The sequence below is a fragment of the Doryrhamphus excisus genome, chromosome 19 (assembly GCF_030265055.1).
Source record: "Doryrhamphus excisus isolate RoL2022-K1 chromosome 19, RoL_Dexc_1.0, whole genome shotgun sequence".
NCBI lineage: Eukaryota > Metazoa > Chordata > Actinopteri > Syngnathiformes > Syngnathidae > Doryrhamphus > Doryrhamphus excisus.
Genome location: NC_080484.1, coordinates 15,398,760 through 15,426,485, shown reverse-complemented (window position 1 = coordinate 15,426,485; position 27,726 = coordinate 15,398,760). Strand labels below are relative to the sequence as shown.

General features: G+C 42.7%; 2 protein-coding genes across 13 annotated transcripts in view; one reads left to right on the top strand and one right to left on the bottom strand.

Moving 5' to 3' along the window:
* atl1 (atlastin GTPase 1) lies at positions 1-9,879 on the bottom strand. 5 transcript variants are annotated; one of them, XM_058057021.1, is made up of 14 exons: positions 9,659-9,879; positions 7,080-7,330; positions 6,869-7,003; positions 6,681-6,785; positions 6,548-6,598; positions 5,172-5,228; positions 4,996-5,088; positions 4,776-4,914; positions 4,584-4,711; positions 4,448-4,504; positions 4,306-4,377; positions 3,807-4,238; positions 2,377-2,391; positions 1-2,297 (listed from the first exon to the last, which is right to left on the bottom strand). In XM_058057021.1, exons 1-14 carry the CDS (start codon positions 9,696-9,698, stop codon positions 2,175-2,177), a joined length of 1,698 nt encoding a protein of 565 aa, XP_057913004.1. In that variant the 5' UTR covers positions 9,699-9,879; the 3' UTR covers positions 1-2,174. The 5 variants fall into 5 exon arrangements, 2 of the variants coding, with proteins under 2 accessions (XP_057913004.1, XP_057913005.1); XM_058057022.1 differs by having other exon boundaries at positions 9,665-9,879; XR_009120222.1 differs by having other exon boundaries at positions 2,377-4,238.
* Positions 9,880-9,920: 41 nt separating this feature from the next.
* The window catches only part of map4k5 (mitogen-activated protein kinase kinase kinase kinase 5), a 37,146-nt gene continuing 19,340 nt past the window's right edge, over positions 9,921-27,726 (top strand). Inside the window, exons 1-18 of one of the 8 annotated variants that reach the window (XM_058056987.1) lie at positions 9,921-10,682; positions 10,927-11,136; positions 13,953-14,010; positions 19,855-19,945; positions 20,631-20,695; positions 20,778-20,833; positions 20,909-20,956; positions 22,376-22,418; positions 22,496-22,568; positions 22,632-22,763; positions 24,318-24,380; positions 24,462-24,543; positions 24,611-24,727; positions 26,144-26,222; positions 26,432-26,503; positions 27,086-27,144; positions 27,235-27,299; positions 27,636-27,674. In XM_058056987.1, coding sequence (XP_057912970.1) covers positions 11,029-11,136; positions 13,953-14,010; positions 19,855-19,945; positions 20,631-20,695; positions 20,778-20,833; positions 20,909-20,956; positions 22,376-22,418; positions 22,496-22,568; positions 22,632-22,763; positions 24,318-24,380; positions 24,462-24,543; positions 24,611-24,727; positions 26,144-26,222; positions 26,432-26,503; positions 27,086-27,144; positions 27,235-27,299; positions 27,636-27,674 — 1,250 coding nt within the window. In that variant the 5' untranslated portion in view covers positions 9,921-10,682; positions 10,927-11,028. The remainder of the gene's footprint in view (positions 10,683-10,926; positions 11,137-13,952; positions 14,011-19,854; positions 19,946-20,630; positions 20,696-20,777; positions 20,834-20,908; positions 20,957-22,375; positions 22,419-22,495; positions 22,569-22,631; positions 22,764-24,317; positions 24,381-24,461; positions 24,544-24,610; positions 24,728-26,143; positions 26,223-26,431; positions 26,504-27,085; positions 27,145-27,234; positions 27,300-27,635; positions 27,675-27,726) is intronic. The other 7 variants (XM_058056989.1, XM_058056990.1, XM_058056991.1 and 4 more) reach the window with 7 other exon arrangements.

Here is a 27,726-nt window from a genome sequence, read left to right as displayed (position 1 = left end):
CACTCGCTCGCTAGTTTATTTACATTTTCATATCGCAAACGATGGAACACAAGCCAAGATGAACCCATGAATGCTACGTCGGAACACATCAGCAGCGGCGTGGAAGCCTCTGTGGCGTCGTGATGTGGATGATGCTAAACAGCGTGGAAGACTGCAGAGCCTTTTAAATGCTTCAAACCCCCCCGGAGGTGTGATGTCGGTCATGAATGTGCAAAAAAAACGTGACGTCAACGACGAGGGACAATAACAGTCGGCTAATGAATGTGCAAAAAGTGGAGCTGGGATGTTGACAGAAATCAGGAAGGAGCATTCTTTCCCCGCCCGATTCACGTCAAGCACCGACTCCCGAGTGGCAGGGATTCCCCACAGGGGGGCAGAAGGACACAGCAATGCTTTGGAAGGGGGTGGGGGTGACAAACATGTCTGGCCTATGAAGCATGTGGCGTGGAATCACAGGAACTTATTTCTCTCCTCTCTTGAAAACATGATTTGAGATGTTAAAAGATGACACAAAAGATTCTAAACCATGGACACCATGCGGACAATGCGTCATTAAGTATATTATTTATAGCTTGGGAATCCACTCACAGACCACATTAGGTGCACATGCACATTTGAAGCCTTTACAAAGATTTTCATTGACACCGTTTAAAAGGGCTCTTACCGCGTTGCTTCATCTCTATGTTCGTCACATTTGCCCCCATTGAGTAAGATAAAGCCCCATTTCATAACAAACAAAACCACAATTATTTCCCAAACTCTGTATTGTATATAAAATGTCATATATAACCTGTGAAGTCCCTCATTCATCACGGTTAATTGGTTCCAGACCCGACTGTGATAAATGAATTACAATACAATTATCGATAAATGGAATGTTTACAGTGCATATGCATTATAACCATATTAGAGTCCTCTAGACATGGAATAACACCCCTAGAGTCACCTTTACACTTCCGTTATCCAGTATAGTAGATGTAACAGAAAATAAGATGTAAAAAAATCTGTTTGCCATCTACTAAATAGGCTGTTTAACATGACTAGAGCACTCTAGACATGAAATAACACCCCTATAGTCACCTTTAGCCTACCGTTACTCAGTATTGTAGACATAACAGAAAATAAGATGTAAAAAATCTGTTTACCATCGACTAAATAGGCTGTTTAACATGACTAGAGCCCTCTAGACATAGAATAACACCCCTATAGTCACCTTTACACTGCCGTTATCCAGTATAGTAGACATAACAGAAAATAAGACATAGAAAACCTGTTTACCATCTACTAAATAGGCTATTTAACATGACTAGAGCCCTCTTGACATGAAATAACACCCCTATAGTCACATTTACTCTCCTGTTATCCATTATAGTAGACATAACAACAGAAAACGAGACATAGAAAACCTGTTTACCGTCTACTAAATAGGCTGTTTAACATGACTAGAGACCTCTAGACATGGAATAACACCCCTATAGTCACCTTTACTCTCCTGTTACATGTTTATCATGAGAATAAAGTCCAAATATGATGACAATGAAGTCCCGGTTACCAGATGAAAGTGGAATTAGACAGGTGTGATTTTCCGAGAATTCCGAATATGTAAAAAAAAAAAAAAAAAGGTGTCATCTAGCGGGAAAGTAGCTGGAATTTTACGACAGTGACGCCAAAATTGTAGGGAGGACAAAACGTAATTTTTGTAGCATAATGTTGAAATATTTTTAATGTCGTAATATGAACAATAAAACAGACAAAAAGTTGGGGAATGAGGTTGCGGAATTTTTTTTCCGGAATTGTCATGTTCCGAGAATACTGGCCAAATAGAAGTATTGAAAAACACCCAGTGGCAATGATCTTTGCAAAGGCATCATTAAGTAACGCTACGGTGCAGGTGAACCCAACGACGGTTGACGGTTGAGCGGTGACTGTGGTTGTTTTCGTTCCGATAGACGATAAACGACGTACTTCCTCCGGAAGAAGAAGAAGAAGAAAAACGCCAATGAGGAATCGGGATCTTTTTCTCTACGCGTGTTGCTTCCAGTTCCCGCGGCGGCCCGTTCCAGGTGCCGACCGACGGCTGACGTGTGAAGATGCTCGGACGTGGCGTACGTGTACGATCCCGTCGTTTTTTTTTCGAGATGAACGAGAACGACCACGCCCGCCGCTGCGCTTGCTCAGTCCTTCTTCTTGTCGCGCTCCTCGCCGGCTTCGGCGGCCTCGGCGGTCTGATGCCTGGGGAAGGCGTGCTGGTACAGGTGCCTGTGATTGGCGGCTACGTTGTACAGCTTGTGGAGCGCCTGTAAGGGGGGGGGGGGTTCCAGGTCAGAGGTCAGAGGTCAACGATAGGATGCATTCTATGTGAGGCACGTGGCTTACCTCATTGGTGTTCCCCTGCAGATGCACAAAAGACAAACACATGGTGAGTAAACACATGCAATAAGAACTCAATAGTAAGCACTAATTTCAAGCAGACGCCTGCCATCTGGTGGCCGTCTTGTGTAACTGCATCATGCCTCTTGTTTGTCTTTAGGAGTTACATGAACCTATAAGCTGCAAAGAAGAGCCTTGGTCAGGGAGGTCTGGGAAGTACTGGAGCAGATCAGGAGTCAAGGTTCGAGAGCAGGTGCAGGTAGGACAATAATAATAATAATAATAATAATAATAATAATAATAATAATAATAATAATAATAATAATAACCTTGTTTTTAAACCTTTTAACCTAAAAAGCTACTTGTTGGGTTGCATTACATGACCTAGACTGGGCCTCGGGTGTCCAAAGTGCTGCCTGGGGGCCATTTTATTGGCCCACTGCACATACTACAATATTTATAATAATTTATAATATTTCGTTATAATATATTTATAATAATCAAAAAAAATTTTTTGCAATTTTGTAAGAATAAAGTCAAAATATTTCAACGAAAAAGTTGTCATCGAACCAGAAAAAGTCCTGTTTTTAGCAGAATGTAACATGGAAAAATCATGCAAGTTGCAATATTAAAGACAAAGACGCTATTTTTGTAAGTTGTAGTATGATGGAAAAACAAACTAAACAAAAAATTTAGCCATTTTTGTAGAATTAAAAAGGTATGTTATGAGAATAAAATGTACATGAGGAATGTTGCAAAAATTTGTGAGGAAAAAAAACAAACCCAGTAGTAATCTTACGAGAATATTGGCAAAATATGATTGCAATAAAGTCATCATGAAGAAAAACTACAAGGACAAATGTTAAAAAAAATTAAATAAAAAAATACTATGAGAAATTAAAAGCAGAAAGTTTGAATTTTGGGTAGATTAGCTTGCCGAAAAAGTAATATTATATAATTATAAAAGTATATTAATTACAATAAGTATATTATAATATAGAAGTATATAATATTATGAGAATAAAGTCCAAATATTTTGGAAATAAAGTCAGCAAGGATGGCTCAAAACGCTTGGTTTGAAAAGGCGTGGTAAAAACTGTTCCTTTGTGATGTCACAGAGGTGTGCTTCCTTATATGGGCATAGGTGTATAAGCTGTATAAACTCCATGCCTTCCCCCCAAGCTTTACTTCTGTGTTTACTCGCTAGCAATAGAGCGTAACGGAAAGCCCCATTTGTTTTCCAATTCCTAAAGACGCCCACCATCGGGCGTGAGTTTCGGTTGGTTGACATGCAGCAGGGTTAGCGCTGTTAGCGCTACCATCTCACGTTGCCCATGACGACAGACGGTAAACATTGTTGATAGCGTCTGGCAAAGGAAGACATGATGACATCCGGTGACGGATGGGATGGCGGACGGGACGAAAGCGGGACTGACCTGGTCCCACAGGGCTCCGGCCACCTGGTCGATGACGGCCCCCAGCTCCCTGTACTCGCCCGAGTAGCGGATGTAGGCCCAGGTGCAGAGCGTGATGAGCGCCAGGCCCAAGACCATGTTGCACAGGCTGGCGATGATGTCCACGCCCACAAAGCCCGTAATGCCCGCCGCCACGTACATGACAAATATGACCACGAAGAGCGTGGCCGGCGTGCGGGCGGCATGGAAAATGTTTTTGGAGTCATTGTGCTTGATGTACTGAACGAACACCTCGTCCACCTCGCCCTCCAGCTGCTGCAGGTAACGGCGGCTGAACTCCTCGCCGCCCATCTTCTTGACGCCGCGGAACACCTGCAGCGCCTCCTCGCGGATCACGGCGTGGCGGGCCTGCAGCTCGCTGGGCGCCAGGAAGGGGCGGTCGCCTCCGCACACCTGCCAGGAACGAACCCACTCTTAATAATAAAAACGCGTACAACGCGCTCCCCGGACTCGGACCCACCTCCTCCATTTTCTTGTTGTACAGATCCTTGGCGGCCGCCACGGCTGCCAGATTGTTGGCCTCGGCCGTCGCCTGATGAGAAACACCACAGCTGGTCTCGTTGTCATGACGTCACACCGTACGGATGCGGGCGTTATGTTACCTGGAGCATGGATTTGGGATGCGGGAGCTCTTCGCCCTGGTAAATCTTGATGTAGGCCTACACACAGAAGCATAAAAAACCTTTTAGTGCAGCCACTTGAGGATGGGATCAGGACAAGGATTCGGTGGTTCGGCACCTTGAAGTACTCCAGCAGGCCTCGGCAGGTGATTTTGCTCCCGTTGATCTCCTTCACGTCGATGTTGTCAGGACTGAGGAGCCACGGGACCAGAAGCTCTAAGTTGCTGGTGAACTCGGCGTCGATCTCTGCAGGAAGAACTCGTTCCGGCATTCCAGAATTCCAACAGGAAGGAAGTGGTTGAAAATGTACCTTTAATCCGTCCGTCAAAGTGCGGGTTGGTGGCCACCTTGAGACCCGGGTGAGGCATCAGGAAGCAGGAGATGTTGGTGAAGCACGAGTGGATGTGCTTGCGGACATTCTGCAGCTCCTCGTGCTGGTTCTCCGAGATCTAAAAGGAAAAAAGACACTTTTAAAGTTTCCCACGCTCCGCTTCCCACCTGAAACCGACACTATATGACCCCCGACTGACCTTCAGTCTCTTTTCCAGGAATTTCATGCCTCCTTCCTGCCCGTATGGAAACTCGTAGGGGAAACTCCAGTCTCGGATGAGGAATATCATGGACTGGGAAAGAAACGCAACCATGTCACTGTGCCCCCCCGTCCCTTTTTTTTTAACTCATCACTTAAGACAACAATGCAAAGTACCTGAAAAGGTTTGAGAAACGTCTCCTCCATCGCCAGTCGGCCGTATTCCGTGAACAGCTGAGGCAAAGTCACGTGACAAATATCTCATGGTTACATCTCTAACGTAAAGCATGTTATTCCTGCGCCACATGCCTGCATTGGACTTGCAAAGCGGCAGGGGGCAGCATACTTCCACTAGGACAAAACCGAGCTGATCGCGTGAGCCTCACTGCTGCCCTCTCAGGCTCAAAGTGGTATTACAGAAGGTGGGAAATGTCTTGGCTGTTTGTTTGTTTACATCAGCCGTGTCCAAGCAAAAGGAATGTCTATTTTTTCACGTTTTTTCTCACCAATATATTTCATCTTCTTAAATTATAACTTTTTTTTCATAACATTTTTTTCTCAGAAATATGTGATTTTTTTCCCTCTTAATATAAAATTACAGCTGTTTTCCCCCATTTTCTTTTCCAACTTTCTTTAATTTTTTCTATAACATTATGACTATTCCCATAGTCACCCCCCCAAAATGACAACTGTATTTTACTTTATTTTTATATTTCATTTTCTTAAATTATGACTATTTTTTCTGTTAATATTTTTTATATATTGTATAAAATTACAGCTGTTTTTCCCCATTTTCTATTCCAACGTTCCTTCATTTTTTTCCCATAATATTATGACTATTCCATAATGTTATCATTCCCCCCAAAAAAAATTCAACTGTATTTTACTTTATTTTTATATTTCATTTTCTTAAATTATGACTATTTTTTTCTATTAATATTTTTTATTTATTGTATAAAATTACAGCTGTTTTCCCCCATTTTCTTTTCCAACTTTCCATAACTTTTTTCCATAATATTATGACTATTCCCAAAATATTATCATCCCCCCCCCCCGAAAATTACAACTGTAGTTTATCTTTGTATTTTATCTTCTTAAATTATGACTTTTTTCTCATGAAACTGTGAATTATTTCACTTAATATTTAGATTTATTCTATAAAATTACAGCCGTTTTCCCCCATTTTTGCATTTTTTTTAATTTTCCAACTTTTCTTCCATTTTTTTCCCATAATGTAATTTTCCCCCAATAATTACAACTGTAATTTGCTTTATATTTTCCCATAATATTACAACTTTTAAAAACATCTGTGCTACTTACATTATTTTGATTATTTTGACATTATTTTTTTATTATAAAATGCTATTTTGGATATTTGTTTTTTTTTTTGTAAAACAATTCCTGTTTTCCTCTCAGAATTTTTTTCATGATATTATGACTTTATTTCCATAATATTAAATGTTTTTCCCAATCAAATTTTCCAAAAATTACACGATGTATTCACTCTGCGGATGAATCCATCAAATGAATTTTGAAAGATGTTTTGAAATTACCTGCAGGTGCTGAAGGTCATCCTCTTGGACGTTCTGTGAGATGTTGTAAACCTAAACAGGAGTAGTCGTCGTCAGCATGTGGAGAAAAGGCCCTTCGACGTACGCTACCTTTATGCTAGCTTCTGTGCACAACCTGCATGGAGCTGATCATGGTGCTGAGGGCAAAGACGGTGGCCGAGTCCCTCAGTGTGGACTGGCTGTCAAAGGTGCCTTGTGTGTCCATGAGCAACACCGCCACCTGTGTGGGTATTGAACACAAAGGTCAATGTTGTCCAAAATTTCTGGAGTCGTTTAAAATCCCAACAATAACACAGATTTGACCTTTGTTCCATCAGGTCGGTCCACCAGAAAGACCTCACTCCAGATCTGGATCCCGGTGGTCTCCCTCTCTGAGCCCCCCCTCCAGGAGAAGCCGGTCAGGGGCTCGTCCGCCAGACCGAGCCAGTCTTGGCGCGCCTGCGGGAGGTGAGATACAGTTACCGTGTTGTTTGCGTTCTCCTGACAGCAAAGTACAAGAAGATATAGTACTCACATGGTTGTACATGTAACGCAGCATGAAGTCCATCAGGAAGGACTTCCCCTTACGGAACGCTCCGGCCACGGAGATGGCCACCACCTCACGGTCCCGGACCTCCTCGGCCAGCAGGATGCGACTCAGCGCCGCCTCGTCCAGTTCGAAGGTGTGGTCGTCTTTCACTAGCAGAACCTGGATGGGCCGCGCCCGCCCGTCCGACTCCTCCTCTTCGGAACTCCAGTCGTAGACATTCTTGTCACCGAGGGACCCTGCCGTTATAGGGGGGAAACGTGTCTATTATTAGGTAGAACGCAAATATAGGACCAAAGACGGCAATCAGCAGGGTGTACAATGTATTATTCATTTATAAAGTACTACAATGTACTATTTACATTGTAGATTTATTTTATACATATATTTTCACTTAATCATGTATGTGGAATTATATCATTTATATAAATTATGATCGAGAAGACCTGGGTTCGATTCACCCCTCGGCCAATTTCCTCCCATATTCCAAAAACATGTTGGCTTCATTGGCCACAAGAAATGGTCCATATATACTATATAAATATACTATATACTATATAAATAACTAGAATTATTTATAATTAAAATAATTGTCATACGACTCAGAAATCATGATCACTCAAACAGCAAAACAAACAAACAAACAAAAACGTTCTACCAAATTGTTGTTTTGGTTTCTGCTAGTGAAGTGGACGAGCCGGCTACTTCCTGGTTCATGGAAAACGCCTGTCATTCATTAGCCAAACGGCAAAAAAAGAAAAACTCTATCAAATTGGCGTTTTTTTTAAGGTTAAACATTTTATTACAAACTTAAATTGTACAAAACAATATAAGCAGAATTACAGGAATATATAATGTTTCTGTGTTGGTGAGCTCGCTAGCTCGCTGGCTACTTCCGGTTTGTGCGACGGGACGAATCGGACTCTACCATGTGTATTCTGACCTGGGGGAAGCCTTTCCGTTTAGACCTGGGGGTAGCCTTTCCGTTTATCAGTCAAACTGGAAAAACACCCCCTTTATCATTGTTTTTGTTGTCTGTGCGAGTTTATGATACCCAGCTACTTCCTGGTTTGTGGAAGCCAACATAGGATGCTAGCATGGGACAAATACGACTCTACCATGTACATTCTGACATGGGGGAACTTTCATTTTGACAAAAGCAGAATGACAGGAACATAAAATATTTCTGTGTTGGTGAGCTCGCCAGCTACTTCCGGTTTGTGAGACGGGACGAATCGGACTCTACCGTGTGCATTCTGACTTGGGGGAAACCTTTCCGTTTATCAGTCGAACCGGAAAAACACCCCCTTATCATTGTTTTTGTTGTATGTGCTAGTTTGTGATAACCAGCTACTTCCTGGTTTGTGGAAGCCAACATAAGATGCTAGTATGGGACAAATACGACTCTACCATGTATATTCTGACATGGGGGGGACTTTCATTTATTAGTAAAGTTGCAAAAAAACACCCTTAATCAAATTTATTTTGTTGTCCGTTGTAGTTTTGTGAGATAATCGGGTACGTCCTGGTTTGAAAAAAAAACAACGTAAGACACTAGGATGGGACTAACCAGATTCCACCGTGTACATTCTGATGAGGGGGTGTTTTATTTATCTAATTGTTGTTTTTTCTTTGTGTTGGCCTGTTTCCATTCCATTTTGTGGAATGACGAGGGTAAATGACTCATTTATCGTGGTTTTTGTTTGCCTGTGCTAGTCTGGTTAGCTATAATGCTACTTCCTGGTTCCAACAGGACACTACCATTTGTATTCTGATGTGGGGGAACATCTTTATGTCACTTAAAACAACAAAAAAGAAGCAAATTAAGTCCTGTGGTCGCATTTTTAACCCAGATTTGCATCAAATGTGTGAATGTACTGTGATGTTTTGAAGCGTTTTTATCGTGCGCGCCATGATGATGGAGGTGTGCTCCGGTGGTGACCATGGAAACAAGCTCTCACACAAATCAGTCGCTTATTATTAACATAACGGAATGTTTGATTCTAGATGTTCCCCGCCATGATAATAATAATGATTTTGCAGTTTTGCAAGGCGAGCCCATCCATGACAGATGGAGGAGGAGGAGGAGGAGGGATGCAGAGGCTTCTCTCGCAAAAAAAAAGGCCTCACCCGGGCGCTGGCTGCCTTTAAGTGGGTCATACCCCCCCCCCCCCCACCCATTTTATCACTATTATTCATGAGCCAATCCTGCTTTCATAATACAATTCCACTATCACAGGTTATTATTTTCACACATGTGGATGCGGATAATGAGCTATTTATTGTGAGCTATTTACTGCTGCAAAATTACATAATTGCACGTGATCAAAAGCACATTTATCACGGACGCCTCAATGGGGGGCGATGGGGGCCTTTAACGTCGTAATTTTTTTGTCTTTAAATAAACGTCATCTGGTGATGCAGCACAAACAGTGATGGTTGAAGCTCATATCAAAGTCAATGAACCCCCCCCCCCCCCCCCCGACACCCATTATCATCATCATCAACAACAACGACACGCACACACCTTAAAATGACGTATATTGAATTAAAGATGCCGTACGTACACTCACCCCAGCTGTCCCTGTCTTTGCGGTGTTTCGCCATAACGCCCTTGCAACAACAACAACAAAAAACACCCAACAAGAATCCCTCTCTGTTTGTCCGCTAAGTGCACCACCCTAGTCGGCAGTCATGGGTGGCTGTGGGAGGGAGGATGCGCCTTCTGGGTGAAGCCTTCTTCAGCGATGCTCGCATTGCAGGAGGAGGAGGAGGAGGAGGATGATGAGGATGGTGGTGGAGGTAGAAGTGGCCACCAGGGGGCGCCGGTGTTTGCTTAGTAGATACCGAGAAAGAGTTGTTCGCTGTATATGATAGGGAAAACATACTTAAATATAAATATAAAATATAAGAAATACATATTAGAGTCTGTTTTATTGCGTTAATGCAGCCATTGCATTTATACATTCCAACCATAGGGGGCAGTGTCGACAAGGGAACGTGGAATGCATGGTAGCATTATGGACCGTCGTAAATGTAATAACATGAATAAACCAGCCACAAAATTTGAACTCCAAAAATACAAATGTCCCCTAATGTACTAGATTATAATCAGAAACTTTCTATTGATTCTAAAATTGTCTTAATATTTTTTTTCCCAGGAGTGTATTCTAATGTTTTTTACTCGTATACATTTTGACGTGGCTCCCCTGAATGCACCACCTGGATCCTGTCTGAAAGTCTGCGGAGATTACCAGCAACAGTCTGTTTGCTTTTCTTCGCTTTTTTAGCTCTTTTTAACCAACGCATGGAGTCTTTTCTAATCTCTAGTTTTTGGATCACGACGACTCTTCTCTGAATCTACCCCCTAATGAGGATGACATGTCGTAAAAAATAAGCCAGAACGCGGCTGCTTCCCCCCCGAAGAGGAGAGCCGCCTCAACTTTCCTAACGCACACTTTCATCGATAACAAAAGAGGACGCTTTTTTAACTCTCTTTTTCATATCATTCGACGCCATTGCACACTTAAACACCCGCTGGAGTGTTTAAAATGCCCGGTTTTGACGCCCAGGCTGCTTGTGTCGCAAACGGTAAGAATATCAGCCCTTGTTTGGACTACTAGCTAAGTTTGCTAGCTAGCATTAGCTCTTATGCTAACTCCCCCTCCGTTCAAAGTAATGCTTGACTTGGATGCGGCTATTTCCTGGAGGGTGCCAAGCAAGTGTTGCTAAACTCAAGCTACTTTTTAGCATATTTCCGTTAGTTAACTCAATGGGGAACGAGAACAACTTTAGCAGTTGGAGTTATCATGAAACTAATCTTATCCATCACCAGGTCATGGAGCACCTCCAGCAAGAACCTTCTGAATAAAGTCAGCATCTTCGGTCCTCGGAACCACCGAGATCTAAATGTAATAAAGGCTGATCCGGATTTACTATGGACATGTTTGCCCGGCCAAGTGGTGAGATCCAGAGGAGGAACCCTCAGCATGACTTTGAGCTCATTCAGAGGGTGGGAAGCGGAACCTATGGAGATGTTTACAAGGTACAGTAGAAGAACCAGCACCTCACATCACATCACATCACATGACCAACAAAATGTCATCTCAATACGGATTATAAATCAACTTACAGAATTCTGCTTGACCACTGACGCAATGTAAATAGAAATTATCTGTTCCAGTGTCAAACTGTGGCTAGGCCTCGGATCTCCAAAGTGCGGTTGCAGTGCATTTGTTGCCTGTGACACATTCTTAAAATGGCATTTAACAAGAAAACCAACAAAGGAAAAAAATCTGAAGTAATTTTTAGACATGCACAATATATATATTTTTTTCAAATTGATAACTTCCTGCTCCTCAAGACCAATAAGATACCGTGGCCCAGCAAGGTGCGCTGTATTTGGGCACATGCGCCGAGCAGCCACTGTCACCCCACAGAGGTTTCTGGCGGTGCTGCCATTTCAGGTTGCTGATAAGGTTTTTTTTGTGCGCTGTAGATTTTTTTTTGCCCCCCCCTCCCCCACTCATCCCGGACCAATAGGTACAAATCGCATACAGTATCGTGGATTGAAGCATCGCGATATATATCGCCAAAACGATATTTTCTTACACTCCTAATTATCAGCCACTTCTCGTAATTCCGTAGTAATTTAGCAAAAAATAAAACATGAAGAGAAAAAAGTTGCAATTTTATCGAGAATAATGTAAAATTGTTCGGAAAAATAAAGTAATTTTAGTAGCATAAAGTGGCAATATTAGACATTTTAAGTCTTAATAGAAAAAAAAACCACAAATAAAGTTGTACTTTCCCACTAGGCACCCCTCGTAATTCCGTAGTAATTTAGCAAAAATAAAAATTTTATCAAGAATAACGTAAAATTGTTCGGAAAATAACATAATTTTAGTAGCATAAAGTGTCAATATTAGAAAGACATTTTAAGTCTTTAAGTGAAAATTAGGTTGCGAGGTAAGTTACCAGAAACATTTGTATCAGCCATGTTTGTTACCACACTAGGCCCCCCTCATAATTCCGTAGTAATTTAGCAAAAATAAATATTTTATCGAGAATAACGTAAAATTTTTGGAAAAATAACGTAATTTTAGTAGCATAAATAGATAGATAGATAGACTCCCTTTATTGTCAGGCAATATTAGACATTTTAAGTCTTAATAGAAAAAAAAAAACACAAAGTTGTACTTTCCCACTAGGCACCCCTCGTAATTCTGTAGTAATTTAGCAAAAATAAAAATTTTATCAAGAATAACGTGAAATTGTTAGGAAAAAAACATAATTTTAGTAGCAAAAAGTGTCAATATTAGAAAGACATTTTAAGTCTTTAAGTGAAAATTAGGTTGCGAGGTAAGTTAGCAGAAACATTTGTATCAGCCATGTTTGTTACCACACTATGCCCACCTCGTAATTCCGTAGTAATTTAGCAAAAATAAAAATTTTATCGAGAATAACGTAAAATTTTTGGAAAAATAATGTAATTTTAGTAGCATAAAGTGGCAATATTAGACATTTTAAGTCTTAATAGAAAAAAAAAACACAAATAAAGTTATACTTTCCCACTAGGCACCCCTCGTAATTCCGTAGTAATTTAGCAAAAATAAAAATTTTATCAAGAATAACGTAAAATTGTTCGGAAAATAACATAATTTTAGTAGCAAAAAGTGTCAATATTAGAAAGACATTTTAAGTCTTTAAGTGAAAATTAGGTTGCGAGGTAAGTTACCAGAAACATTTGTATCAGCCATGTTTGTTACCACACTAGGCCCCCCTCATAATTCCGTAGTAATTTAGCAAAAATAAAAATTTTATCGAGAATAACGTAAAATTTTTGGAAAAATAATGTAATTTTAGTAGCATAAAGTGGCAATATTAGACATTTTAAGTCTTAATAGAAAAAAAAAACACAAAGTTGTACTTTCCCACTAGGCACCCCTCGTAATTCTGTAGTAATTTAGCAAAAATAAAAATTTTATCAAGAATAACGTAAAATTGTTCGGAAAATAACATAATTTTAGTAGCAAAAAGTGTCAATATTAGAAAGACATTTTAAGTCTTGAAGTGAAAATTAGGTTGCGAGGTAAGTTACCAGAAACATTTGTATCAGCCATGTTTGTTACCACACTAGGCCCCCCTCGTAATTCCGTAGTAATTTAGCAAAAATAAAAATTTTATCGAGAATAACGTAAAATTTTTAGTAGCATAAAGTGTCAATATTAGAAAGACATTTTAAGTCTTTAAGTGAAAATCAGGTTGCGAGGTAAGTTACCAGAAATTGAGGATTTGCAGTCATTTGTATATATCAGGACAAAAGCAGTGGGGAGAGGACACACCCCTGGGGGATGCCAATGCTGATAGATATGATGGATATGCTGCTCCCCAGTGACAGGTGGACCTTCTGCAAAACGTGATAACCGAAGTACTACTGTATCTATCGTATTTTTTAGATTGCCCCCCCCCCCCCCCCCACACACACACACACAACAGTTTTGCTGTCGGGAGATCGTCCTTGTTTATCCATCTGCTGCAATTTTCATTGTCGCCGCACCATTTGGCCCCCTTGTCGCTTGGCTTCGGCGGGCCCCCGTGGATTAGCGAGCATCCCGTCTTGGCCTGAATCTGGAAAACCGGCCTACTTAAACATGGATTGATCCACTCTTTGTGGCGACACGGATATACTGTACACAATGTTGATTGGCCGTCATCTGGCACAAGTGTTTCCCACGGGGGCCGCCATTATGTCATGCTTTTTAACCTTATTTAACCCTCACAGGTCTCTTTTTGCTTATGCGTCTTTTCAGCAGACAGGTGTAATCGATCACAGAGCCTCACATGTTTTGTGTTTTACAGGCTCGCAACATACAAACCGGCGAGATGACGGCGGTCAAGATCATCAAGCTGGAAGCAGGTAAGACATTTAGCCCCGTCCTGTCTCGCCCCGTCCCGTGGGCCCATGTCGGCCTTCTGTCGGAATCATCGTCGCGGCGATGCAGATTAGTGGGATTTAACAGGCTTAACGGCACCAGCGAACCGCTGGAGCTCAGCCGCATGTCGAGGGAGTCAAGTAAGAGATTTAGCTCCACACGCACGCTTTCTCTTTCATTCATACGCGCCCATGTAACAGGGGGAGGCCCCGATCCCTCCCTTTTTGTCTCTTCCATTGCCGTTGTTCACTTGTTCACAATGCATTTATTTGGTATTTTTGGCTGTTTTTTTTTTCCAAATAGTTGAACTTCCTGTTTGTAAATTTTCTTCTCATGATGACGTTATTGTCATAATATTTGGACTTTATTCTTTCAAAATTATCTAAGATTTTCTATTTCACAATCCATTTATTTGGTCTTTTTGCCTGTTTTTTAATTTTCCAAAAAGTTGAACTTCATTCATTCATTTTCTACCGCTTTTCCTCATCTTCAGGCGAGAGGCGTGGTACACCCTGGACTGGCGGCCAGCCAATCACAGGGCACATATAGACAAACAACCATTCACACTCACATTCATACCTACGGACAATTTGGAGTGGCTAATTAACCTAGCATGTTTTTGGAATGTGGGAGGAAACCGGAGTACCCGGAGAAAACCCACGCATGCACGGGGAGAACATGCAAACCGAGGGTGGAATTGAACCCTTGTCTCCTAGCTGTGAGGTCTGTGCGCTCGTCCGCCGTGCCGCCCATAGTTGAACTTCCTTTTTGTAAATTTTCTTCTCATGATGAATATTTTCATAATATTTGGACTTTATTCTTTCAAAATTATCTAAGATTTTCTATTTCACAATCCATTTATTTGGTCTTTTTGCCTGTTTTTTAATTTTCCAAATAGTTGAACTTCATTCATTCATTCATTTTCTACCGCTTTTCCTCATGAGGGTTGCGGGGGGTGCTGGAGCCTATCCCAGCTGTCTTCGGGCGAGAGGCGGGGTACACCCTGGACTGGTGGCCAGCCAATCACAGGGCACATATAGACAAACAACCATTCACACTCACATTCATACCTATGGACAATTTGGAGTGGCTAATTAACCTAGCATGTTTTTGGAATGTGGGAGGAAACCGAGGGTGGAATTGAACCCTGGTCTCTTAGCTGTGAGGTCCACGCGATAACCTCTCCAAATTGGATGAGACACATGAGCATCACACATGAGTATGAGTATTACTTCTGTCCGCTAATGCTAATGGTTTAATTTCATTTGAACATGCATCAGATTCCAATTGAATGCATCCCATAATCAGTTCCCAGTTCCACATGTCCAAAAGGAGTAGGAAGAAGCAAAGCTTATTAAATCCTACCCCTCCATCTGGTAGTTTTACAATCTGTAACTGTTACATTTGTTCACTTCCTGCTTTCCTAATAGTTTTACAATCTGTAACTGTTACATTTGTTCACTTCCTGCTTTCCTAATATAGTTTAAGTTTTTTTTTTTTTAATTTTTATTTAATTTTTTAAATTTTTATTTAATTTTTTTAATTTTTATTAAAACATTTTTAATTTTTATGTAATTTTTTTAATTTTTATTTTTTATTTTTTTTATTTTTATTTTTGTCACGTACCGAAGCACGAGGTGATATGACCTTATTAAATCCTACCCCTCCATCTGGTACTTTTACAATCAGTAACAGTTACATTTGTTCACTTCCTGCTTTCCATAATACAGTTTAAGGATTTTTTTTTGTTTTTGTTTTTTTAATAATGCACCTCGTACCGAAGTACAAGGTGATACTAATAGGAGTGTAAAGGTGATATAGGGGTGTTATTTCATGTCTCGAGGGCTCTAATATTTTTCTCATTAGACTATAACATGCACTAAAACTGTGCTCCCAATTCCACCACCCCAGCAGCTCCGCCCCGCGCCTCCTTGTTCACGCTGTCATCGAGCCCCAAGCAAAGGAGTCTTGTCAGCTGACCCGTGTTGTAGAGTCGCACCTTTTGCATCAACAGCTCCGCGCTGCGCCGCAATATCAAACTGGTTTGACCGGCAGACGCGATGTTGGCATGAGGTAAAAGACGACAAGCAGCAGGAAGGAGTGGCCGAGCCCTCCGGCTAACAAACAGCAGCAGCAGCTCTTGTGCTGATCATCTGGAGCCCGAAGCTGTCATTTTTTTTTTGTAAAACTCCGGAAACAATCAAACAAAAGCCTTTAAAAAAAAAAAAAAACCCAAAAAACATTGTTCTCGTATTAGAGGTTTTGAGACAAGAAGTGAAGCAGTCGCAGAGGAAGTGGCTTCACAAGTTTGGCGCCTCGAGAAGCGACCGCTGTGGGCAATGGGAGATGTGTTTTTTTTTGTTTTTTTTTTCGAGTCAAGTCACTTGAATTAGCTTCCCAAATGTTTGTGGCCTGCTCGGCTTGCTGTCAGCATGGACTCCAGGCCAAAAAACATGGAATTTTGCTAAGCACTGCAAGTTTGTGTGTGTGTGTGTTTTACATCTGAATAGTGACCCAATGTGCTCCACTTGTCTCGTGCAGGGGTGTCAAAAGTGTGGCCCGGTGGCCAATTTCGGCCTCCAGCACATTCTAAGAAATATAAAGTATAAAAATTCACCGATACTGATAATTCATAAGTGAAATCGGTTGATACCAAGTTTGTTCTTGCGAAATACTTTCACAAAATGAAAATGTTCAAGAGCTACTTGTGTGTAAAATTAATTTTCCTAGCTTATATCAAGGCAAACAATGCTTGTTTTACTACAACATGTACAATGCATTTATTTCTAGTCTTCCTACGTGATACGATACACTGAAAAACTCAAGGAAAAGCAGGTTTAGCCTCCTCTGCTGGGTCCCTACATCCGCATCCGCTGCCTTCTTCTGTGCCCGGAGAGGGGATCAAATATCAGTGTGCACAACGCCTGTCCGACACAACCAACATTCGCTCTGCACTGAACGTGTCTGCATGCTCCAACAAACCCCCCCCCCCGCCCTCTACAGGTCCGTGTGTAGTTGGACTTGCATGGCTTAATCTTTGAGACAAGCATATAATACTAGCAGGATCACAAAAGGGCGTGGTGCGCGGCCCAACCCGGGATGGGACCGGGCTCGCCATGGAGAGGGAGGGGGGCTCCCAGGCCATCAGGGCGTTCCCTTCATCCTGGCCCGACATCACGACCCGATGGATGATGCTCGGATGCGAGTCCTGGGGCGGCGTTCCGCAAAACGGTGCCCTCACCGGCGTGTCCCGCCTCTTGCCCGGAGTCAGCCGGGATAGGCTCCAATCGGCATAGAAGATGGATGAATTTGTTGATACTGTTTTACACCAGAAAGATGGCGGCCATGACTTTCATGGGAGCAACACTTGGGTGTGTTTCTATGCAAAGTTAAGGAGTTTAGCTAGCTTGAAGTGTAAATGACGACAATGATGATAGTTGTGTTGGCGTGAGAGACGAGGAAGAGTATGACAAGTGACATTTTGATGAGCCTGTTGGTTATTGGGTATGGTGAAGTTATGATTATTATTATTGAGCCTGATGATGTCATGATATGCAAATGAGATGAGTGAAGTCACTCAACAGGGTTGAGAGAACAAAGTCAAGTCAAAGCCTCCCTTTGCAACACTCAAATGTATTCCAAAGTAAGGAAATTGAACATTTCTGAAAAGACTTAAAAATATCCCACTTGTGTAAGACCCAGTGAGGGGAATAACGGCGTTTAAAATATTAGTTTTTTTATTATTTGACGTTATTTTACACTGTTCCGGTGTAAAGGAAAGATCATTTTGTTTAGTGTTCTTAAAGAGGCAAGCATCAGGCAGAAGTGGTTGGAGTTACTGATTCCTGGCCATCATCTCTCGACGTTACTAACGCAGTTATTTTTTTCAGTAATGGGTAATCTAACTAATTACTTTTACCGTCAGCGTAATGCCGTTACTATTTTTGACAAAATAGTCAAAATAAAAATATATCACCGACTTCCTTTGTAGCTAATCTGCAGCGCAGTGAGAGTGTTGCACAGTGGGGGTGATATAACCACATAATCAATGAGGATTGGCTAGAATTTGTAGTGGAGTAACTCAGTTACTTTTTTTGAGAAGTAACTAGTAACTGTAACTAATTACTTTTTTCAAAGTAACGTACCCAACGCTGGTAAGACCGTGAATGCATCACGGCTGAGTTCACAGGGTGAGGGAAGCCGCTGTTTGCCTTCCTGCGTTGGCTAACATGTAACTAGCGCTACACGAGGTTTTTGTCTTGCTTCTCCGAGGGGAAAAAAGGAGTACAAGCGCTGACGTGGATTTTGTTGCATTCTAACCTCGCACTAATCAATGGCAGGAGCACCTTCCTGCACAATTGGAAGCAGCTGGCTGGCTTCCTTTGCTTTTCTTTTTTGGCTGTTTTGGTATGTTGGAGAGGTGGAGACCAGGTCACACTCGCCACTCTGATGGTTCACGTTCTGGGTGATTGTCTGGAGGTTTGAGCCGGAGAGGAAATGTTCAACGTAGGCGTGTTCAAATCTTTGTCCAGCGAGGGCCGCATACTTTAAAAAAAAAAAAAAAAAAAAAAAAAAAGGTAATGTAGATATTTTGTAAATATCTCATCTTTAACAAGCCTACTACAGTAAACCTCGGATATATCGGACTCGGATATATCGGAAATTCGCTCACATCGGACAGATAAAAAAGAACCGATTTTTCTGTAATGCATTTCCAATAAAAATTCATTGCATATATCGGATTTTTTATAACGGATTTTGCCTATTTCGGACAAAATCTCCAGTCCCGTTCCAATGCATTTCCATTAAATTTCCCTCGCATATATCGGATGGCCGCATCGTGGCGCTCCGATTCGCCGAATGGTGACAGGCCGCTATACGACGTCATTTGCAGCGTTTGCAGCGTTGCCTGCGCGTCCAGGTACATTGGAAACATAGTCAAGGAAGTGCCTTTTTATAACGGATAAAATCCGATTTACGCATATACCGGATATAAATCCGATATATATAAAACGGACATTTTCCGGTATACGCATATAACGGATTTCGCTTATATCGGACAAAACCAATGGGAACAATTGAATCCGATATATCCCAGGTTTACTGTATTACTCTCAACTGTGCTGTTTTTTTTTTCGTTTTTTTTTTTTCGATTTCAAATTTTTCATAATATTTTGACTTTATAATATGTACGCTGTGATTGGAAAAACTATATATATTTTATTTTAAATCAAGAAAAAATATGAAATTATTTAGGGGGGGCTTAAGAACATTTTAAAATAGGCCTAATGACACCAAAACATGCTAGGTTAATTAGCAACTCCAAATTGTCCATAGGTATGAATGTGAGTGTGAATGGTTGTTTGTCTATATGTGCCCTGTGATTGGCTGGCGACCAGTCCAGGGTGTACCCCGCCTCTCGCCCCAAGACAGCTGGGATAGGCTCCAGCACCCCCGCGACCCTCGTGAGGAAAAAGCGGTAGAAAATGAATGAATGAATTTTTTTAATGTAAATTGAGGGACAAAAGCAGTATCAGCCACAAATATCGGGCCAAGCAAAATCAGCGATCGGGTAAAGGGTGATGGGAAAAAATCGGTATCGGCATCGACCCGAAAAAAACCCTAATCCATACACGTCTTTGGCAGTCAACGTTACTTTTTGAAAAGACTATGAACTGCGACTATGAACTGCGACTATGAACTGCGACTATGAACTGCGACTATGAACTGCGACGTGTCGAGGGACAACTGGAAGAAAAATGGCTAAAAAAATGGCGCTCTACTTTGTTTTCCGTGTGCCTCTTCTCTAACCCCAACTCTCTTTCCAGGCGATGACTTTTCCATCATCCAGCAGGAAATCTTCATGGTGAAGGAATGCATGCACCACAACATCGTGGCCTACTTTGGGAGCTACCTCTGGTAAGACTGCTGGATTCCCACTTTGCTTTTACAAGAGCCAGTGGCAGATAGTCACATGACACCTGTTATTGCGAACACCCCCCCCCCCCCCACCCACCCCACACACAGCGTCTAAAGTATGACTCGCACTCAACCACGAGGCTCCTCGCTTGGCTTGTGTTTTGTGGCGGAGAGGAAGTGGCGAGGCTGCCTCCCAACATCCAGCCGGTTTAACCTGTATTGTCTTGATGCGGTAGACACGCCGCATGACAGACTCATTGTCGCCACCGCTGCCGCCAAGCACGGCGTGACACCAGCTGTAGAAATCCTCCCCCTAAGGACTCTAAGTGGGAAAAATTATAAAATGAGAATCAGATTGTTTATTCCTGACAACAATACTTATGCAGTCCCTGTATGCCTACAAGTAAACGGGTCTTATTACAGCGCAGCTGCAAAAAAGCACCCTGTATATGTGTGTGTATAAGTATCCTTTGTATTTGTGAGACTATGTTTGTTTTTATCTTTAGCTAGCAAAATTGAGCAAATACCTACACAGCACGCGCTTCTGACCGCAGTCAGTCAACTCGACTCGTTCTAACACAGTCTTACGTGAATCCGCCCCCTTCCGTCCCCATCTGGGACACCGGGGTCTCATTGTACTTGGTAATAATTCAACTAAACGCATGAACTTCTCTGCTCTTTCCAGCCGAGAGAAGCTTTGGATATGTATGGAGTACTGCGGCGGCGGATCCCTGCAGGACATTTATCACGGTGAACATCTCATCACATTGAACTGTAAACTGTAACCCCCCCATATCCCTGCACTTGCACAATAACGTGCTTGGTGTTGCAGTGACGGGTCCCCTGTCAGAGATGCAGATCGCGTACGTCTGCCGGGAGACCCTACAGGTGAGCCAGCGTTTAGAATGGTTTAATCAACAGTTAATCACACGGTTAATCACAGTTAGTTGGTATGCTTTGCAGGGGTTGGGATACCTGCACATCAAAGGCAAGATGCACCGAGACATCAAGGTACGTCACGGGACAGATTGAGTCGGGGGGGGGGGGCACATTGTAAGAAAAGATAAGATCCTCCTAAATTTTAACACCAGCAGTACAGTCTCTTTACGCTGGTCAAAGATCCTTTATGTCACATGACCTCTGCTGGTCAAAGACCCGCTATGTATGACGGAAGCATTTAGTTATATTTAAGGACCTACTGCCAAAAACGCCAGTCAAAGATCCTCTATATGACAGAAGTCCATGCATCCATTGTCTATGCACCTTATCCTCACTAGGGTGGTGCTGGAGCCTATCCCAGCTGTCATTGGGCGAGAGGCCGGGTACACCCCGCTTATTTTTGTGCTTATTTTTCGACCCTTTGTGGACTCCTATAGAGCAGCTACACACAACAATCCCCACATAAAGCTTTCCAGATCTTCCAGAATCTGCACCTATTCCAGCTGTATTTCCTTGGATTTGTGCTTCCCGCCAAAACGATCTGTTTTAACTTATTCCACGTACGGGCCGTCTCCGGGCGCGCCCACTCTGCTGTGATCGGTCACACACACAAATCAGAGCAGAGCTTGGGGGAGGGCAGAGAGCTTCCAGCCATGCCCATATAAGGAAGTCAGCCCCTCTGTGACATCACAAAGGGCCAGTTTTAACACGCCTTTTGAGCCATCCCAAACTTTCTTTAGGACTCACTTCCCAATGCCCAAACCTCTTGATCTGAAACTTTGGCATGGTTTAACACCAGAATACGACATTCTAAAGTGCTCCTGTCATGAATAGAGGATCTTTGACACACATTTTTTCACATAAATATATATAGTTAAGAAAAGTGGAAAAAGCATCATAGGTCCCCTTTAAGGACCAATGGGCATGGATCTGCTGCAAAAATGTGTTTCAAAGATCCTCTATTCATGACAAGAGCACTTTACTATATTTATTGACCGACTGCAAAAAAAACACATGAGTCAAAGATCCTCTAAATGACAGGAGTGATTTTAGGCATCAAACTTGTCAAAGATCCAATAAATTAGACCGGATCACATTGTGGATTTTAAGGATCTACTGCTAAAATGCTGGTCAAAGATCCTCTCTATGACAGGAGCACGCTGCTGTTTTTGGGAATCTGCTTCAAAAATGTTAATGAATTGGTCCTCGGGGGCCCTTCGGAGCTGAATGCGCACCGTGGCAACGTGAAAAAAGGTCAAACATTTGCTGGCCATGACCGCTCCCCTAAGGTTCGAGCTAACCCCCTTCCACGTGAGAGGGTCAGAGATGCTCTTACGTGCAAAGCACTTCCTGTTTCCTCTCGCGTTGGCGGCAGAGCAGCGCCAGATCACCTACGTGATGAGGCTTTGACCGTGCCGGATGGTTCTAAGAACGTGTTGCGATGAAACAGGTGTTTTATTTTGAAATAACCACATGCGTGTTTGTTTGCAGGGAGCCAACATACTTCTGACAAACGACGGCGACGTGAAGTTAGGTAAGCGGCTCTCGCTCTTCCTGAAGGTTCTATTTCGTCATCACGTGACTCTTCCCCTTTTGGTGTCCTCGCTGCAGCGGACTTTGGCGTGGCGGCAAAAATAACAGCCACCATTGCCAAAAGAAAATCCTTCATCGGGACGCCTTACTGGTGAGTACGTCGCTGTCTGCCACGTTCAGCGGACCTAACATGACGTCATTCCCGGCGGTGCAGGATGGCTCCGGAAGTGGCGGCGGTGGAGAAGAACGGCGGCTACAACCAGCTGTGTGACATCTGGGCCGTGGGCATCACGTCCATCGAGTTGGCCGAGTTGCAGCCCCCCATGTTTGACCTGCACCCCATGAGGTAGGGGGCACTCACACTGCGCTACACAACCATGCCCAAGTGTGTACATAAGTGTTTACAACATGCATATATTATTATTATTTTCATAACAAACAGTCATTTCTCAAAAGCGAATATCTACAGCATCCATATACTATTGTTAAAAAAAAAAGGTCCCTTTCTTTCACCGTGATGCCCTTAATGTGATGTCATCAAGCAGTTTTGCACTTTGTTCAGTGGTCCTTGAATGCACCATAGTTGCAAAACAAAGAATAACAATATAAATATAAAAGTAACAGGTGCTCTTCAAAATAAGTGTAAATATATTCATTCATTCATTTTCTACCGCTTTTCCTCACGGGGGTCGCAGGGGGTGCTGGAGCCTATCCCAGCTGTCTTTGGGCGAGAGTGGTGGCCAGCCAATCACAGGGCACATATAGACAAACAACCATTCACACTCAAATTCATACCTATGGACAATTTGGAGTGGCTAATTAACCTAGCATGTTTTTGGAATGTGGGAGGAAACCGGAGTACCCGGAGAAAACCCACGCATACACAAGGAGAACATGCAAACTCCACACAGAGATGGCCAAGGGTGGAATCGAACTCGGGTCTCATAGCTATGAGGCCTGATGTCAAAATCAGTCCATTCAAAAATTATTAGTAAGTAAACACAAATGAGTGAATAGGTCAATTACAAAAATTAATCATCATAAAACTTGGCAGATTTTTGGTCAAAAATAGAATTTAGAATTTTTTTCATAGCTAAGTTATGAAGTCAATTTCAAAAAATGAGTAAAAGGTAAATTATAGAAGTACATTTTAAAAAGTAAGTAAATATGAGTGAATATAATAGATTAGTGAATAAAATAAATTATAAAGATATCATAATATAAGATTACTCATTAATAATAAGTAAAAAAAAATAATTAATATATATTAATAATTTAATAATAAGTAAAAAATTTTTAAATTAATTAAAAATTCAGAAATAAAAACAGCACATTTTTGGGGAAAAAATATATATGTATATATATTTTAAGAGTAAATAATGAAGTAAATAAATAAAAAAAAAGTAAATAGATCAGTGATATAAAAACAAAATGTAAATTAATAATATAAATAGTGAAAGTGTTGATTTTTCTTCAACAAATATATATTCTTCAGCTGCTCCATAATGACCGAGGAAACACAGAGCCGGAGCCTACCCCAGCTGATGTAATGTACTCGCTATTGTTTGGCATACCTGCTTAGGAAAGAATTGCCGGTGAATCGTCATTACTTAGTGTTGTATCATTTATCATCCATCATTTTCTATACCACTTATCGCGGGGGGTGCTGGAGCCTATCCCATCTGTCTTCGGGCTAGAGGCGGGGTACACCCTGGACTGGTCGCCAGCCAATCACAGGGCACATATACATTGACAAACAACTGTGTAAATATATGTACAAAAAACAATAACCTATACAGTAACAGAATGTGGAATTTCAGTAAACAAAATGTAGTATTGCACTTGTATTACACATATGTAGTATTACACATTGTAGTATTATGTTCTGTGTGTTTTTTAGGGCTTTGTTTTTGATGTCAAAAAGCAGCTTCCAGCCTCCCAAGCTAAAAGACAAAAACAAATGGTGAGTGCCGGCAAACATCAGCGTAGTCCATCTCCTGGCAACAATCCTAAGAGAGTGAAGATTCTAACCCGACACCCGCAGGTCTGCCGCCTTCCATAACTTCGTCAAAGTGTCTCTGACCAAGAACCCCAAGAAGAGACCCACAGCGGAAAAGCTCCTCTCGGTAAGTCCTTTTGTCCTGCTATAAAAGTTGGCACCCCTCCGAATATAACATGCGGTCGTCCCCGCAGCACGTGTTTGTGGCGCAGGTTGGTTTGACGAGGAGGCTCGCCGTCGACCTCCTGGACAAGATGAACAACCCAGACAACCACCAGCATTTCAGCGAGGCGGACGACGACGACCTTGAGGTAAACCTGCAATTTCCGTACAGACTCTGAAGTAGGGCCGGGTTAAACGATTATTTCTGTAATCAATTAATCTAGAAAATAGTTTTTTGATACATTGATTAATCCCTGAAAGTCCCTGATTAATCCCTGAAAACAAACCACAAACACATGCACAGGTTAATAAAAATATATATTTCTAAATGATCTGCCCATATCGATAAAGTATAATAACATTAATAATACTATTATTAATTATGCTGATGCGTCGCAGTAGTGCTTTTGTGATATGCCATGTCAATTTTGCATAGGTCACAAAGCACCGCATCATTACCTTTTGGCGGGAAGTATTCCCATACTTTGGATACTCTTGCGATCTTTTCTTCTGGCCGGATTCACTGAAACTTTCGTAAACCTTTGTGAACAAACGGGTCAAAAGAACTAGTTCGAACAAACTGACTCGACACGACTGAACGGGTCTATGCACAGGGGGAGATCCCAGGCTAGGTATGGTGTTTGTGAACGAACGGGTCAAAAGAACTAGTTCTTTTTTGCGAACGCCCATAATATACCCGTTCAGTCCGCCGGCCGTTTTGTTCATGACCGAGAGTCGGAACGAACGTGAACATGAGTGAACGGACTGACTCCCATAAAATACCCGTTCAACGGACTGACTCGACATGACTGACCGGGTCTATGCACAGGGGGAGATCACAGGCTCGGTATGGTGTTTGTGAACGAACGGGTCAAAAGAACTAGTTCTTTTTTGCGAATGCCATAAAATACCCGTTCAGTCTGACGGCTGTTTTGTTCATGACCGAGAGTCGGAACGAACGTGACCATGAGTGAACGAACTGACTCCCATAAAATGCCCGTAAAATACCCGTTCAACGAACTGACTCGACACGACTGAATGGGTCTATGCACAGGGGGAGATCACAGGCTAGGTATGGCATTCGTGAATGAACGGGTCAAAAGAAGTAGTTCTTTTTTGCGAACGCCCATAAAATACCCGTTCAGTCCGACGGCCGTTTTGTTCATGACCGACACAGCACTAGTTGGTGAGCTGTTGAGTTGGAACAAGCGTGAACGGACTGACTCGACACGACTGACCGGGTCTATGCACAGGGGGAGATCACAGGCTAGGTATGGCGTTCGTGAACAAAAGAACTAGTTATTTTTTGCGAACGCCCATAAAATACCCGTTCAGTCCGACGGCCGTTTTGTTCATGACCAACACAGCACTAGTTGGTGAGCTGTTGAGTCGGAACAAACATGAACATTAGTGAACGAACTGACTCGACACGACTGACCGGGTCTATGCACAGGTGGAGATCACAGGCTAGGTATGGCGTTCGTGAACGAACGGGTTAAAAGAACCAGTTCGCCCAAACTTTTACTAGCATAGAGTTTTACAAGTGCCTTTTCTCTGCCTTTCAGCCCGCAATCGGGGTCAGACACACCATCCGCTCCACCAACAAGCACGCCCGAGCCGAGAGGACGCGCTCCGAGATGGATTGTAAGTAGCCCAAAGCCGTCACCGAATCCTACCCCCTCCAAGTAATCCTCATCGGTGCTCTCATTGGTTGGTGTGGCCGTCGTCCCGGCTCGTTAAGTCAATCCGTCTAGGGTCACCCCGCTAATTGTACAACACAATCTGTAGTAGTTCCGTAGTCACACGCACGTCCTCTTCAACGTCTTATTTTCCACTTTGCCTCCTACCCGAAGCAAACAATGGGACAGACCGAGGAGGGCCGCGCTCCCCTCCGTGCCTCAGCGAGGCACACGGGGGCCAAGCAGGTTAGTGGCGGACTAGTGAGTGTTTTCTGTGTGTACACGACCCCCAACCCCACCCGCATCCCGTCATGCGGCGTGTTGCCGTAACGCGTAAAACCCACCTCAAAAAGTGACTGAAATGGAATGGATGACTAATCAAGTCCTATTTATCTTCTAGCTGAGACTTTTGTATCCTAAACCATAACACAACGAGGCTCATGATGTCCTGCTCTTATCCTGAGTGGTTGAGTGGTTAGACCCGAGTTCAATTCCACCCTCGGCTATCTCTGTGTGGAGTTTGCATGTTCTCCCCGTGCATGAGTGGGTTTTCTCCCACATTCCAAAAAACATGCTCGGTTAATTAGCCACTCCAAATTCTCCATAGGTATGAATGTGAGTGTGAATGGTTGTTTGTCTATATGTGCCCTGTGATTGGCTGGCCACCGGGTCGAGTGTGTACCCCGAGACAGCTGGGATAGTCTCCAGCACCCTCCAGTGACCCTCGCGATTGATTAGCGGTAGATAAATGAACGAATAAGCGCTGATGTTCTCGAGTGCCGTGTCGTTCAAACGTCGCCCATTCAGCTTTTCCTGTTGTTTTGACAGTTGACAAGTTGCAGTTTGAACCGCCGCTAAGGAAGGAAACGGAGGCCCGTTCGGAAATAGTGAGTATGGAAATTTTTTTTAAAAAATGCACAAGAGAGCGAGCGTGCAGGTGCATCACGGCACTGCTATTTTTTTTTACTCACGTGCAGGACGTGAGTAAGGACGACTTCCCGTCTCCATGGAGTCCCTTTGCAGAGGGAGGAATAACAGCCAGGTAAGCCATCAGAATGTTGTCATGTTGTCACGCCACCTGCTCTTCTTTTGTTTGGAACAAAACCACCTTGCACGTCCACAATAGTTGATGGAGGAATGGACCAAAAAAAAAATGGAGCAAAAAAAAAAAAAAGTTCTAATCACACCTCGACTCACCAATTCCAAGCATGACCTCCCTTCGCTTTTGCCGCTTGTTTGAATTGTTTTGACTTGTCCACTCGTAAGTAAGCTCCGTCTCACGTCTCCCTTTGCTTTGCTTGTCTTTTCTTTCTCCGTCCACCCTCCTCTTGTCCCCTTTTCGGCCGCCGGCCTGTCTCTCACCCTGTTCCCCCTGAAGGAGCCTCCTCAAAAGCGTTGAGGACGAATTGTTCCAACGGTAACGCTTAACACTGTTTGTTTGCACTCGTCTGCATCTCGGCTCACAAATC